This window comes from Gobio gobio (genome assembly GCF_949357685.1).
Source record: "Gobio gobio genome assembly, chromosome: 5".
Classification (NCBI taxonomy): Eukaryota; Metazoa; Chordata; class Actinopteri; order Cypriniformes; family Gobionidae; genus Gobio; species Gobio gobio.
The window spans coordinates 11,804,480-11,818,126 of record NC_137101.1 but is presented as its reverse complement, the minus strand read 5'-3'; the positions used below and the strand labels follow the sequence as shown (position 1 = coordinate 11,818,126).

The following is a 13,647-nucleotide window of genomic DNA, read 5'->3' as shown; positions in this document are numbered from 1 at the left end:
ACTGGCAGAAATCCAGTGTAATTATTGTTATTTGATGTTGATGATGTGTGATTGATGCGGTTTTTATAACAAAAACAACATCAATCAAACAACAATATATTCAGAAGTCGTGCGCTCTTCCTTTCTCTTCACTTTCATTCTCTCCTTTCTTTTCCTTTTTTTACACCGAAGTATTTTTGATTATGTTATCTCCTGTTTACTGACATGTCAATCATAATGTCAATACTCTCAGCAGCCAATCAGAGAGATCTGATCTCAATGAGGGAGGGGCCAGTACAACTATATGCATAATTGGTTATAAATACATGAGAAAAATATATTTCAGGGGTCACTGCAATACTGCTGGGTTCATTAAAATAAAATAAAAAATAGTTAAAGGGATAGTTCACCCAAAAATGAAAATTAGCCCATGATTTACTCACCCTCAAGTCATTCTATGTGTATATGACATTCTTCTTTCAGACGAATACAATCGGAGTTAAAAAAAGTCCTGGCTAATCCAAGCATTATAATGACATTGACTTAACGGGTCATTTTTGAAGTCCATAAAAGTGCATCTATCCATCATAAAAGTGCTCCACAAGGTGCCGGGGGGTTAATAAAGGCCTTCCGAAGCGAAGTGGCGCGTTTGTGTAAGAAAAATATCCATATTTTAAACTTTATAGACTAAAATAGCTAACTTCCGGCGGATTGGCGTACGCATCGATTTACAACGTAAGAGTAATCCTTGACCCTTGATGCATGCGTATTGACAAATGCAGAAGCACAGAGGAAAGAGCAAAACATAGCATCGGGGGTTACTCTTTTAGCGCAAGTCGACTCGCGCACTGCTGACCGTTGGAAGTTAGCTATTTTAGTCTATAAAGTTTTAAATATGGATATTTGTTTTACACAAATGCACCACTTCGCTTCAGACGGCCTTTATTAACGCCCCTGGAGCCGTGTGGAGCAGTTATATGATGGATAGATGCACTTTTATAGAGTTAAAAAACGACCCATCGAGTCAATGCCATTATAATGCTTGGATTAGCCAGGAGTTTTTTTTATATAACTCTGATTTTATTCGTCTTAAAGGAGAATGTCATATACACCTAGGATGACTTGAGGGTGAGTAAATCATGGGCTAATTTTCATTTTTTGGTGAACTAACCCTTTAATTTCATTTATTTCAAATGTAAAAAGTTTATGTACAACAATATAACAGTATAAATGCCTTTTCAATGTAAACCTCATAAAAGCAGCATGTAAATACATGCATGTTATCATAGGCCGGTTTACAATGCAACGCTCAATTTTACTTGATATGTAACAGGGGGTCACCGCTCCATCTCTTCGTTCGAAAGAACCGTATTATACACTAACATTACACATGCTCTTTCTGTCCATGATCAGCCCGTGTCTGGCTAAAATCCAGATGGTGACATCAGTTTCCTGTTTATAGCGCTGCTTTCACTCTCAATGCTAGACCAGGGTAACACTACACTGACCTTAACCTTAATACACACATAGATCATTTTCAGCCTTTTAGTCTCAAGCTATCCATCAATTCCAAAAATAATATTTAAACGCTTAATTTAATGCAGACTGTCGCCATCATATGAGCCGCACTGAAAATCAGAGTCTAAACATCATTAATAAGCTCAGCACAACACGGAGAAGAGGAAAGATGATGGACACAGTCACAATGGCCCCCTGGGAAATCAAGAAGCAAGGGCAAAGCAAACACCTTCCACACACATACATTCACAAAACACAAAGACTATAAACTAGACTAAGGAATTTTCTACTTAAATTGCATTCCTCGTCGGTATTAAAGCATGACTGCAATGCAGTGAGCTGTTTTTCCCCAGAGTTAACACCTGCCAAAAACAAGTGCTGGATTGTGCAAAAGCTAAAGTCTTCAGTATTGGAGCAAAAGTCACACTTGTCATTGTTAAACAGCTGGTCGTGAAGTCAAGCAGCTACCAGAACGTTTGCTGCAGGGTTTTGACTGAGGGAAGTGATGCGGTCGGTGTTTGAGGTTGTATAAGCCTGCAGTAAACCACAGGATAAGTATAGACAGCAACGTCTCTGCGAAAAGGACCCAGACTGAGCCGGCTAAACGGTGCCTGTCAGTTATTAAACTGACAGCTCTGGTGTAAAAACAGATGCCTGAGAAAGGGGTCTCTAACGGCCACTGTTACTTCTGTGGAACACAAAAGAAGATGTTTTGCAGAATGTTCATGCTGCTCTATTCCATTTCATAAAAGTGAATGGCAACAGGGTTTTTTCTCCATTATAATTTTTCCTTGCCTTTGCCTTGCGCGATAAGGGGCTAAATATATTATGTACTATGTGTGCAATGCCATGACTTTCAAATAACTCCACAAGTAAACTGCCTAGAGGTGAGCGATATAATCAGAATGTTAACCAAGTCATTTGCATGCATCATTTAACCGTGACAATAATATGCATAACCAAATCACAACAAGAATTGTTACAGATTGAACAAAACCTTACAGGTTTCATAATCCTCAATATCTCCACATAACAAATGAACAACCCCAGCCTCCAAGTATGTGCAAATATACCCACATAAAGTGCACTCGCATAAAGCAATGTATACTACAGCAAATGTCAACTGATTCATTGTTTATATTGTCGCAAAATGTTAACTATATTGTTGCCCAGCCCTAATCTGCTAAATGCTACTATAAGGCATGAAGATATTAATGAAACATTAATATCATGATTACTGTAAAGCTGCTCTGAAAAACACGAGACTTGAATTAACTCTAAAAAATAAAGCACCATAAAAGTACCGGTAGTTCACACAAACCTTCTAAGCAGTAGCTCTTTAGAATATTATCCAATAGAATTTTGCACGTCTGCATATTCCATCTTAAAAAGTTACAAGATTTAAGAAATTCAAGTATCAAGAAATTTTTCAGTTGGTCAAATTGAATTTCTGTGAATTGATGCAATTTAATTCACTAAAAAACAAAAAAAAAATTAGATGTGATCAGTCACTAGAAAATTTTCAATTGGAGACCTGAATTTTTTTTTTTACAGTGTGCGATAAATGGCAATTTGGCATCATTCACATCAAACCTGGCATGACGTGCCGATTAGAATTAGGCAAATGCAAATAAAATGTAAAATCAAGGGTAGAGAGGAAGAATATAAGTCATGTGAACTACTTTTATGGTAGTCTTGCTTAGCCAGACCTTCAGACTGAAGGCAGATGGTCTAGACTCCAGGGCAGCTTTCATTGGTCAAGTACCGGTCAAGAGGACGTTTGACTGACATGTAACGCAACCAATCACAGTTTGTTTCTGAATCTTGTTTAGAGGCGTGAAAATGTAAAGTCCATGTCCCTGCAATAACAGGCCGGCGTGCATCTATAACTTATTCATTCAAGAACGTTGAGCAGGGAACTTCACACACTTTTGAAAATCCAGTGTTTAGTTGATCCTGGTGAGCGCTCATTGTCACAGTTGTAAACACGACGGCTTTCTTCTTCTGCGAGGGAGTTTGGCGTCACCGCATTTGTTTCCAATCGGACTGTTAAAGAACGCGACACACACGTCTCGCGGACATCCTGTAGAATTCAACCAATCAGATGACGACTTCCAAACTACTGAAGTGTTTCCAGATAAGTGTGCCATATGCGTCAGACATAGCCATCGTGGGCGTGACGTCTGAGGCTGAGACTACTTTTATGGTGCCATTTCTTTAGAGCTTCACATCCTCATTCACTTCCACTGTATTGTAACCAGGACATTCTGTGAAACATCTCCTTTTGTGTTCCACAGAGAACATTAAGACATATGGGATTGGAAAGGCATGAGGGTTCATAAATAAATGACAAAGCGTCCTATTTCTGTGAACAGCACTGACTGCATTAATCAACCAACCTAATCTTTCACATAGCCTTGTAGTGACAGGAAAATTATGAGTCATTTCAGAGACGGAGAAAGTTTTGATGAAAGATTATAAAAGTCTTTTTTATGTCACAATAATGTGCACTGATGAATTACGCGCAGTACGTCCAAGGGTATTTATTAAGCAAGCAAACATGGTCAGTTTTGATTTCTTATTTTCTACACAGCGCAGAGAGCAGAGAAGGGTGTTGAGCGACATTTTCTACATTGCGATCAGTCCAAAAACAAGCATTAAACAACGCTTGTATAGCCCTACCAGACACACTAACACACTGTAAATCAGCATCCGCTCGTGAGCACAGACCGTTTCAGGAATATCAATGAGACCTCACAGGTGGGGGAGGATTACCTATTCTCCAAACACCCCAATTATATGTGTCCATGTCTGCTTTCTTCTTTTCTATTGTAACACTGTTAATTAGTTCTCATTAAGTGATGACAACCTAGACATTACCAAAGCAGCAGAAAGCATCTCATCAGACTTTCATACACACATAATGAGTGAGTAAGAGAGAGAAAGCAGGGCTTCATCTGGGACTACAAGAAAACATTATGTCGGACCATACACAGTTTTGTCCGATATCATCTTGTTTAAAGAGTATAGTGTTTCCAGCATGCAAGAATGATTACAATGTGACCTGTGACTTGTAATTCATGGAAAAATGACTCATAAATCAGCTCTTTTTAGTCTGTAAAAATGATTCACGAAACTCGCCTATGATTTATCCATTTGAATTAGACTCACTCAGTCAGAGACCTTACACAAGGTTCACAACAAACTCCCTCGCTGAACCGTGAGCAGTGATATTTTAGTATTATTTATATAGTATTACAGTGTTTATTAACATCCCGCATTAGCTGTGTTTTTATTTGTAAAAAAATATTTAGGTTTTTAGCAATTTTTGTGCTTTTGACACGTTTTTTTTTATATTTCTATTTAGCTTTAATTTTATTTTTAGTTCAGTTTTAGTCATTTTAATGCTTCAAAATAAACGTATTTATTTCAGTTTGATTTTTAGTTAACAATAACAACACTGCCATGATCATTATATGATCAATAAGTTATGACAACATGTGTTTAACATTGCTTTAACTTATGATACAAGTTAAGTTATACAAGATTCAACTTTGATTTAAGTCAGTTTAATGTAATTTAAGTTGAAATGACTTAAACAACCAAGTTGATTGTACTTAAAATTTTGTACTATACACCGTAAAAAAATATTGTTGTTTACCTTAAAAAAGTAAGTAACCTGGTTGCCTTAAAATTGTGAGTTTGTTGAAATAAAAAATTTGAGTTAAAGAGCACCTATCATGGCATTTAAAATGTTCTAAATATTGTTTTAGAAGTCCCCAACAACAGTTTTGCATGCATGCAATGACAAAAAAGACTTTAGTTTTCTTATAATATGCATTTATTTTTACCTGTTTTGACAGCGATTCTCAAATGATTCCTTTAGTGATTCACTTTTCAAAACCCCGCCTTTACGTGACGCTAATCTGCGGTGATTGGTCCGATGACCCAGTCAGTTGTGATTGGTATAGTCTGTGCAGATATTCTCGGAAACGGAACGCCCATCAAAGTCTTATAATGACAGTAATTTGTTAATATGTGTCAGGAGTTATGAATATGAAAACCGCGTCGGTACTGTTTGATTGTAATATGAGCCTCAGCTGATCTCATTCATAAAAAAACTCCTCACGAAGACTCGCGACAAATCAACATCCCTCAGGGCTTTTAGTTCAAAAGTGTGCAGATGAGGAGACATATTGATAGATTCTCATATGTCTGTGTCAAATTTCTAAACAGAGGAGTATTTTTTATTCAATACTTCCTCAAAATGGGCAGAAATAGCCTAATCATGAGCGATTGAGTCTCTTATGTGTTGTTTTCAATTCATACTGGCAGCCGGAGGGCGCTCTGTGCACATGTAATCCATATATGGTACAGACAGACGAAGAAGATACCATGTGCCATAATAAAAGTCAATAATAAAAGCTTCCTGAGATCGCGAAACATACATTCGACGACTAATAATAAACACTCAATCGCGACGATGTATGGTTTGTCTTCAAGCCACTTAGTCTTCAAATGCTCATCCTTGGGGAGATGAAAAAAGTTTGCTTTTGAGTCGCACTTCAGAACACAGCGTCTCGTGGCCATGATGTTTTCTAGTTTTCACTGGCGTCTTGGAGCGCAATAAGTGGGCGTATCGTATTCAAATAACTTGACAAGTTGACGTCATCTAGTCAGAGAAAAAGCTTCGGTCTTCTAACGATTCTTAAAAATGACTCAGAGTCGACTCTTACTTTTGAAAGAAAATAACTATATATACGGTGCACTGTCATATTTCAAGCTATCACAGGATGTTTTTGTTCACTTAGATCTATGTTACACACTACATGAAAGGTACATTTCAAAATTCCATGATAGGTGCTCTTTAATACAATGAAGGAAATTGGTTTAATAAATAGAAACTCAAAATATTATTGTATCTGAACCACATAAATTAAAAAAATTTGATAAATCATGAAAATAGCACAATTTGGTATATTTCACATAAAACACAGTTAAGCGATATGCTTACAAAATCTTTTAATAATATTTGAATAAAGGGTGATGTTGTCGATTCTCAAAAATGTTAATTGTATTAACTCAAATTTTTTATTTAATTGAACTCAAAATTTTACGGCAACCAGGTAACTTAATTTTTAAATAATTTTTTACAGTGTAGTAATAACTTTAAATTATGCATAATTACATTCAACTAACCTTAATCCTAACCCTATAGTAAGTGCATGTAGTTACTTAAAATTCCTTACCTCAGTACTTAAATGTATAATTATAGTGTAACAAAAACACCTTAAAATAAATTATAACCCAAAACAGTTTTAAATAGGGGCCCACTTTATATTAGGTGTCTTTAACTACTATGTACTAACATTCAAATTAATCATTTGATACAATGCACTTATTGTGCACATACATGCTTTTACATTGTACTTTTACATCTACCGTATAATTACACTGTTGACCTTTCTCTTACACCTTAACCCACCCTTAAACCTACCCATACCACCAAACCTGCCCCTAACCCTACCCATATCCCACCTCAATAGCAGCAATACAACATGAACACAATAAGTACACTGTACTTATTTTTTTGATGCAAGTACATATAGTAGTAGACATCTAATATAATGTTTAACCAAAAATGTAAGTACTTCAAAACAACCAAGTTATTTGTTAGTTATTTGGTTCCTAAATGTTTTAATTTAGGAGCAAGAGGCTCCCTAGTCCTGACCCAAAAAAAAACACATAAAAGATTTAGAATAGGCCGAATATATCCTTTATCTCTGTTGGTCCTGTTAGAACGATATCTGAGCTTTTTGCCTGCTGTTGAAACCTTGACAGACACGCTTCATTGACCATTACACAGACATGCAGAGTAGTGTAAGAAAAGCCTTGTGTACAAAGGGCTCGCACTGACGTGTCCTTCCCAATTGGATTAATTTCTCTATAAACACACAGAGGAAACATCAAAACCAAACGCATTTTCTTAAAGAACAAGAGAATAATCCAATGTGTCATAACACCATAAAGCTGAAATAAAAGATTCCAATAGAAAAATGCATAAGTTTGGCACAGACAAGGTGAGAGTTGGGTTTAAGTGAGATATCACCGGGTCCCAGAAGCATTAGAGTGTTTTTGTGTGTGTGTGTGTGTGTGTGTGTGTGTGTGTGTGTGTGTGTGTGTGTGTGTGTGTGTGTGTGTGTGTGTGTGTGTGTGTGTGTGTGTGTGTGTGTGTGTGTGTGTGTGTGTGTGTGTGTGTGTGTGTGTGTGTGTGTGTGTGTGTGTCAAATTTCTGGCGCAGTGAGAGGCATGAATTATTCACGCTGCCTCTACCCTGGCTTGGTAGGAAGAAAGGTAGAATGAGAGAAGAGGAGAGAAAAAGAAAGGAAGGAGGGGCGGAAGTGGGAAGCAGGAAAATGGGAGAAAGCAGCATCGAAAAAACGGGATTGTTGGTTTCTCACTCTGACAGACGCAAAAGGAGGAGCTGGATGACGTTAAAGTTTGCAGGAGTTCACGCGCTCTCGACATGTTGCCATGGTTACCCCCTTTCCAAGTCCCAATAGCTCCTACCGGAATCTTCTTGCCCTTAACATCCATCATAAAAACTACATACACAACTTTGTCATCTGAGGAGTTATATAATGTTTAAAAAAAAAACACCAAAATAATTATTATATGAAGATTTAAACACTATACATAAGAAAAAGGAAGAACATTTGCAATGATTAAATTTGCATTAATCAGGGTTGCCAGGTTTGCATAACAAAACCAGACCTATTGCTATTCAAAACCCACCAAATCACGGGCAAAACTAGCCCAATCGTGTTCCGGGGGGACAAAATCGAGTAATGGGGGGGGGGTGTAAAAATAGCATTCCTGGGGTTGAAAAATCGCATTCTGTGGATAGTAAATCATATTTCCTTCAAAAACTACTGGGTTAAGATTTTTTCCCCTGTTCATGCCATTTGGATTACATCATCAGAAAAGTAAAGTAATTTCAGAGGTAGAGAAAGTTTTAATGAAAGACTATAAAGAACAGCCTTTTTTTCCTTTAGAGCAATGTGCTCTGATGGATTAGACAAATAAATTTGGTCAAATCTGATTTTTATGTTTTGAGAGCAAGCACTCAAAGATCACAAACGCTAGAAAAAGAGGAGGAAAGAAAAGTGAGTTCGATCTCTAAAACTCCAAAAGAAGAAACTCTCTGCGCTCTCAGTGGACTCCTTCATGAGAAGGAGTGTGTGTGTGGGCCCTCACTTACACAACGAGCAGCGCATATACACCATTTCTCTCTCTGCATGTAACTTTTCTTGCTAACCGAGCGTGATCTCACTCGAACTGCCCTTGAGATTCCCGCCGTCAGCTCTTCTGGAATGTTCTTAAGAGCCAATCCTCACATCCGAGATGGGGTCAGCGAGCGACAGAGGGAGGAAACCCGCAGGAAGGAGGAGAGGAAGATTTGGAGGAAGGAAAGCTGCAGTTTGTCATTCGGTCAACATATGTAAACCTCCGCAACATATAAACAAGAACGGAGGAACATTCTAGGTTCAAAATAAGTTATTTTTGTGGCATGCGGGAGAGCTGCACGATTCTGGATAAGTTGAGAATCACAATGTTTTTGTTTCAAATAGACATCACGATTCTCTCCACGTTTCTGAACTAGACAACTAAACAAAATAACATGTAATTTACTAGAGGTTCTGATAAAAATGTTAATTGATGCAGTCTATTTAATCTGTTTAAATTCATTTAAAGCCACAATATGTAATTTTTCGCCACTAGAGGTCACTTATTCAAAATAAAGGCGTAGCTTGATGACGCCTGGATTTTGCGGAGCTTTTATTATGCCGCAGATGAGCACTTCCGCTTCTTCCGCTCATGAACGCATGAGACACTTGTCACAAACTGCAGTGAGCTAGATCGATATTAGGCATGGTAAAACATGGTACTCGCTATAAATCAAGAAAACTAGTTATAAACAATAAGACTGTGTTGAGCTATATAACAATCATTAGTTTTCTGTCGATGAATGTATCCAAACAGTTGCTCACATGTCTAATAAAACACATAATATTGAGGGTAACGCAGGTATGATGTCATTGATAGGTGACGCACGGACACGGTCCGTGTCCTGGTTAAAATCACTTAATTCTCTGGATTTAAACATTCTTGGAAACATTAGGGATAATAAAGTACACAAGTCAACAAAATATATAACATTGTTCTAGTGGTTTTTGTATATTTGAATCCAAAAATCGTACATAATTGTGAATTATTAAAAATCGGTTTGAGTGAATGATTCATTGACTCTTGTTTCACACTGGATGAATCAGCGTTTCTCTTGAATGAATGATTTAATGACAAAGAAAATGTGTTATTGTCGTCACCTAGTGGTGTTTAACGATGTAATTGACACAACCATTATTTAAAGTGCCAAGCTACTTTCAAAAGGTGATTTACTCTATTTTGACCCCTTCTGTAAACTTTTATTCCAGTAATTCCGTTATATTGAATATTTTTAACGTGGAAATAGCGATACTGTGTGGTTGAAAAGACTGTTTGTGAGGCTTTTTCATACCTATACATGACTCTCCTCAGGATCAGTGGCAGCGCAAAAACAGGTTTGAATGTTCCGGCATGATTTTGTCAAAGGTTTAATAGAAACAGGTGAATTGATGTCATTTAGGAATGAGATCGTGTGGGTGTTCGAATCAAGTTTTTTTTAACTATTAATCATGCTATAGTATGCGGTCGATTACCACATATGTGTACAAGTCGATTACCGCATAAGTGCACTTAAAGAAAAATCTTTGGCACGAGACATTGCTAAGCCAAATTTTGCATCCTGTATGTTTGCAAAAAAAAAACACTAAACATTTTTGAGCTGTAAAGTTGTCCAAAATCTCATTTTGAGTGGCTATTCCATGTGGCTCATATTTAAACAATGCCTTTCCGAATATAATTCAATAATTCAAAACTAGCAGGTTTAATGACTTTACATGGTCATTACAGGAGTTTATATTTATATATAAATTTAATATGTGACTATAGTCTCATGTTAAGATGTATATTCCGGTTTCACAGACAAGGCTTAAGTCTAGTCACAGACTTAAATGCATGTTTGAGCTTTTTTAACTGAAAGCAACTTAGCACACAAGCTATCGCTTGCACTTTTTGCGAAGGCTTAGGGTTTATGGGGTGGATAAACGTATCATGTTATTGTTTTCCAGGTCAGCTATTGAATCTATAATATGTTATGGATTTACAATATGGTTTGGTAATCTGTCTGTTCAATTTAGGTCACAACTTCAAAATGTGGTTAGAAGAGCTGGAAAAATAATTAGGAGATTTCTGAGAGGTCTGTAAAGAAGCAGAGCCTTAAAATCATTGGTGACCCAAGACATATTCTCCATAAGAAATATGAGCTAATGCCCTCAGGCAGGAGATATAGGCCCGGTTTCACAGACAAGGCTTAGACTAAGCCAGGATTAAGTCTTAGTTCAATTAGGGAATTTAAGTAGCTTTTATAACATAAACTTTTTTGTGCATCTTGAGACAAAACAATGGCATTGACATATTTTAAGATATGACAGTGCAAGTTGCTTCCGGTTAAAAAAAGCTTTATAATGCATTTTAGTCTGGGACTAGCTTAATCCTTGCCTGCGAAACCGGGGGTTAGGGTACCAACTTGCTTACTGAGGGGCGACTTCTCTACCAGTGTGAAAAGACAAAAAACAGGCTGCAGGGAAATTCTAATCCTTCAATCTCTTGTCGTCAGTACTCAGTGAAGTTTCCTAGAACAATTTGCGTGGACAAAGACTTAAACAAGCATGAAATGAGAAAGGGTCTCTATATGTAAATGAGCTGTGGAAGCAGAAACTTTTGGGCTTTGACTGGACCTAAACTTTGTAGGTGCTATGGCACCCAGAATGTGGGCGGCGAGAGAAAGAACGTGTGTTTTCATCATCCGGGGGTGGACAGGGAATGCAAGTGGCACTCGAATAATGTGGAACATGTGGGCGTCTGGTGGATGGAGAAGAGGTAGGCAGCACCATCACTGCTGGCTAAATCAGCAGGGCATTTAGAGGGAATTGTCATTGAAACACTGCAAATAAAAGGCAAGCGTGTGGTGTGACATGGAAGTGTTGTGCTAAAATGATCCTCTCTCGCTCCCCAGACCACGTACAAGCTTCTAAACCTCCTTCAATCTATCGCAAGTCCACCTAAAGAAACATATGTCCCAATTTACTGCAGTAATACGGAGTCAGATCAAGCAAAACAATACTTGTGCATCTTGTCACAGGGGGCGAGGTACTTTGGGAACAGAGGAACCGCGATGGAGACGTTGGGACCGAAGCTTTGAAGTTCACACTCTGCGCTGCTTTTGATCAGAAGCACAATTTAAAACAATCCCTCTAGTCTGCAGACAACAGCTATTTAAGACATAAAAGGCCTTCCGAGGAGAAATCTACAGCATTAGTGTGCACACAAAAAATGTATGCGCACAAACACTCAAAATATAATAGCTGCATAACAACACCCTAGTGAGCACGCAACATATCCGAAAGCAAGCATTTGGTTTCCCATAACCTCTTGCTGCAAGTCTTCAAAGACTTTTATTTACGGTAACAAAGCTAATCCATTTTCTTGTAAATACACAGCGTGTAAAAACAAAACAGGCTTAATTTACTAGCCGACACACACGAGCAGACCACAGTACACCAAACTTGGTTGGTTGACAAGATCAGTCATATGAAGCATGAGAACCAAAAAATTGGCAATTTTGGAAAGTTTGAATTTTATATAATATATATTTCTTGAAAGTTAAAATACTTTCTCGATCTCTTAATATGCAGAGACAATAGTTAGCCATTTGTAGGTTGATTTCCCCAAAAAGTATAAATTGTGGTTTGAAAACATTACTCTAGATATAAATACATATAAATATATAGATATGAATACATACACAAATGTCTTTTTTATCTTAAACCATAATTATTTAAAAAATTGCCTCTTAAGAAAAGTTTTTCTAGAGGGTTTTTAGAGAATATGTTGAATTAAGTTTTTTGTGTATCCCATTGGCAAATAATTATTATTATTTAATATTAATTATGAATTGTTTTTGCTAAATTTTGTTAGAATTCGAAAATTGTTGGGGAAATTGTCAGTGATGTAAAAACAACACTAAATGGAATAACACTCTCTCAGAATATTTGTAATATCTTACGCAATTTTATTTCTGAGTTTCTAAAGCTTCAAAGTTTTAAAAATGTTCAGATTTGTTGTAAAAACTTTACATAAAGCCTTTACAAATGATGTATTATAAAACTATTTGAATGCATTATTAATGCCTTGTAATGCACCTTATAATGCACTGTTTCATAAATAACAGGTATAATATATTATAATACTTATCTATTCATTGTTACACCTTTAGAAAGTGTTGTGCACATGAAAAACAGCCAGTTTCAGGTGTAACAAGCAATCTGCAAATTATAATATATATAAATTATAATACTTATAATATACTTTAACTTTGGTTACAATTATTTATGAAAATATATAATGCATTATAACATACATTATGAATACCTTTATAATGCATTATGCATAAAGGCTTTAAGTAAACCGATATTTCTACTGGAAACCAAGACAAATCATATTTGCATTGTAGCAAGTCCATCATATCATAAAAAACATTTCTTTTGGGTTTTGAGGTTTGTTGTTTATCTACATTTGTCCAAGACACACAACCAACCTGACGTTCTCTCTGTTTCTATTTAACACCAGACAACCTTCTGCCTCATGACAGACCAGATAACAATGCAGATGGAGGCAGGAGGAGAGAAAACAATAATTATTTCATGCATTGTTGCACAAATGAACACCTGTAGAAACATCACACACACATACACACCTGCAGGATCCAAGACCTCCTCAATGACGGGTGGCAGACGAAATCCGCAGTCCATGGTTGTCGTGGCGACAGGCCTCAGGAAGTGGGGGGCTGGGGGGTGGAGGGGGGTTAAATGTCCAAACACAAGCTCGCCAATGAAGCAGGCGCAGTGATAATGGTCAGAAAACAGGAGGGACAATCGCACACAGTCCTGCGAGGAATGTCAGGCTCCACACACACTGTGCTGCGACGGT

At 37.1% G+C, this 13,647-nt stretch overlaps 1 protein-coding gene across 4 annotated transcripts in view; it reads right to left on the bottom strand.

The window, feature by feature from the left end:
• ccdc136b (coiled-coil domain containing 136b) overlaps positions 1-13,647 on the bottom strand; it is a 48,562-nt gene that overhangs the window by 31,009 nt on the left and 3,906 nt on the right. For all 4 annotated transcript variants that reach the window (XM_079816379.1, XM_079816378.1, XM_079816377.1 and 1 more), the window contains one exon: positions 13,415-13,647. This exon is cut by the window's right edge and continues 9 nt beyond it. In XM_079816379.1, coding sequence (XP_079672505.1) covers positions 13,415-13,469 — 55 coding nt within the window. In that variant the 5' untranslated portion in view covers positions 13,470-13,647. The remainder of the gene's footprint in view (positions 1-13,414) is intronic.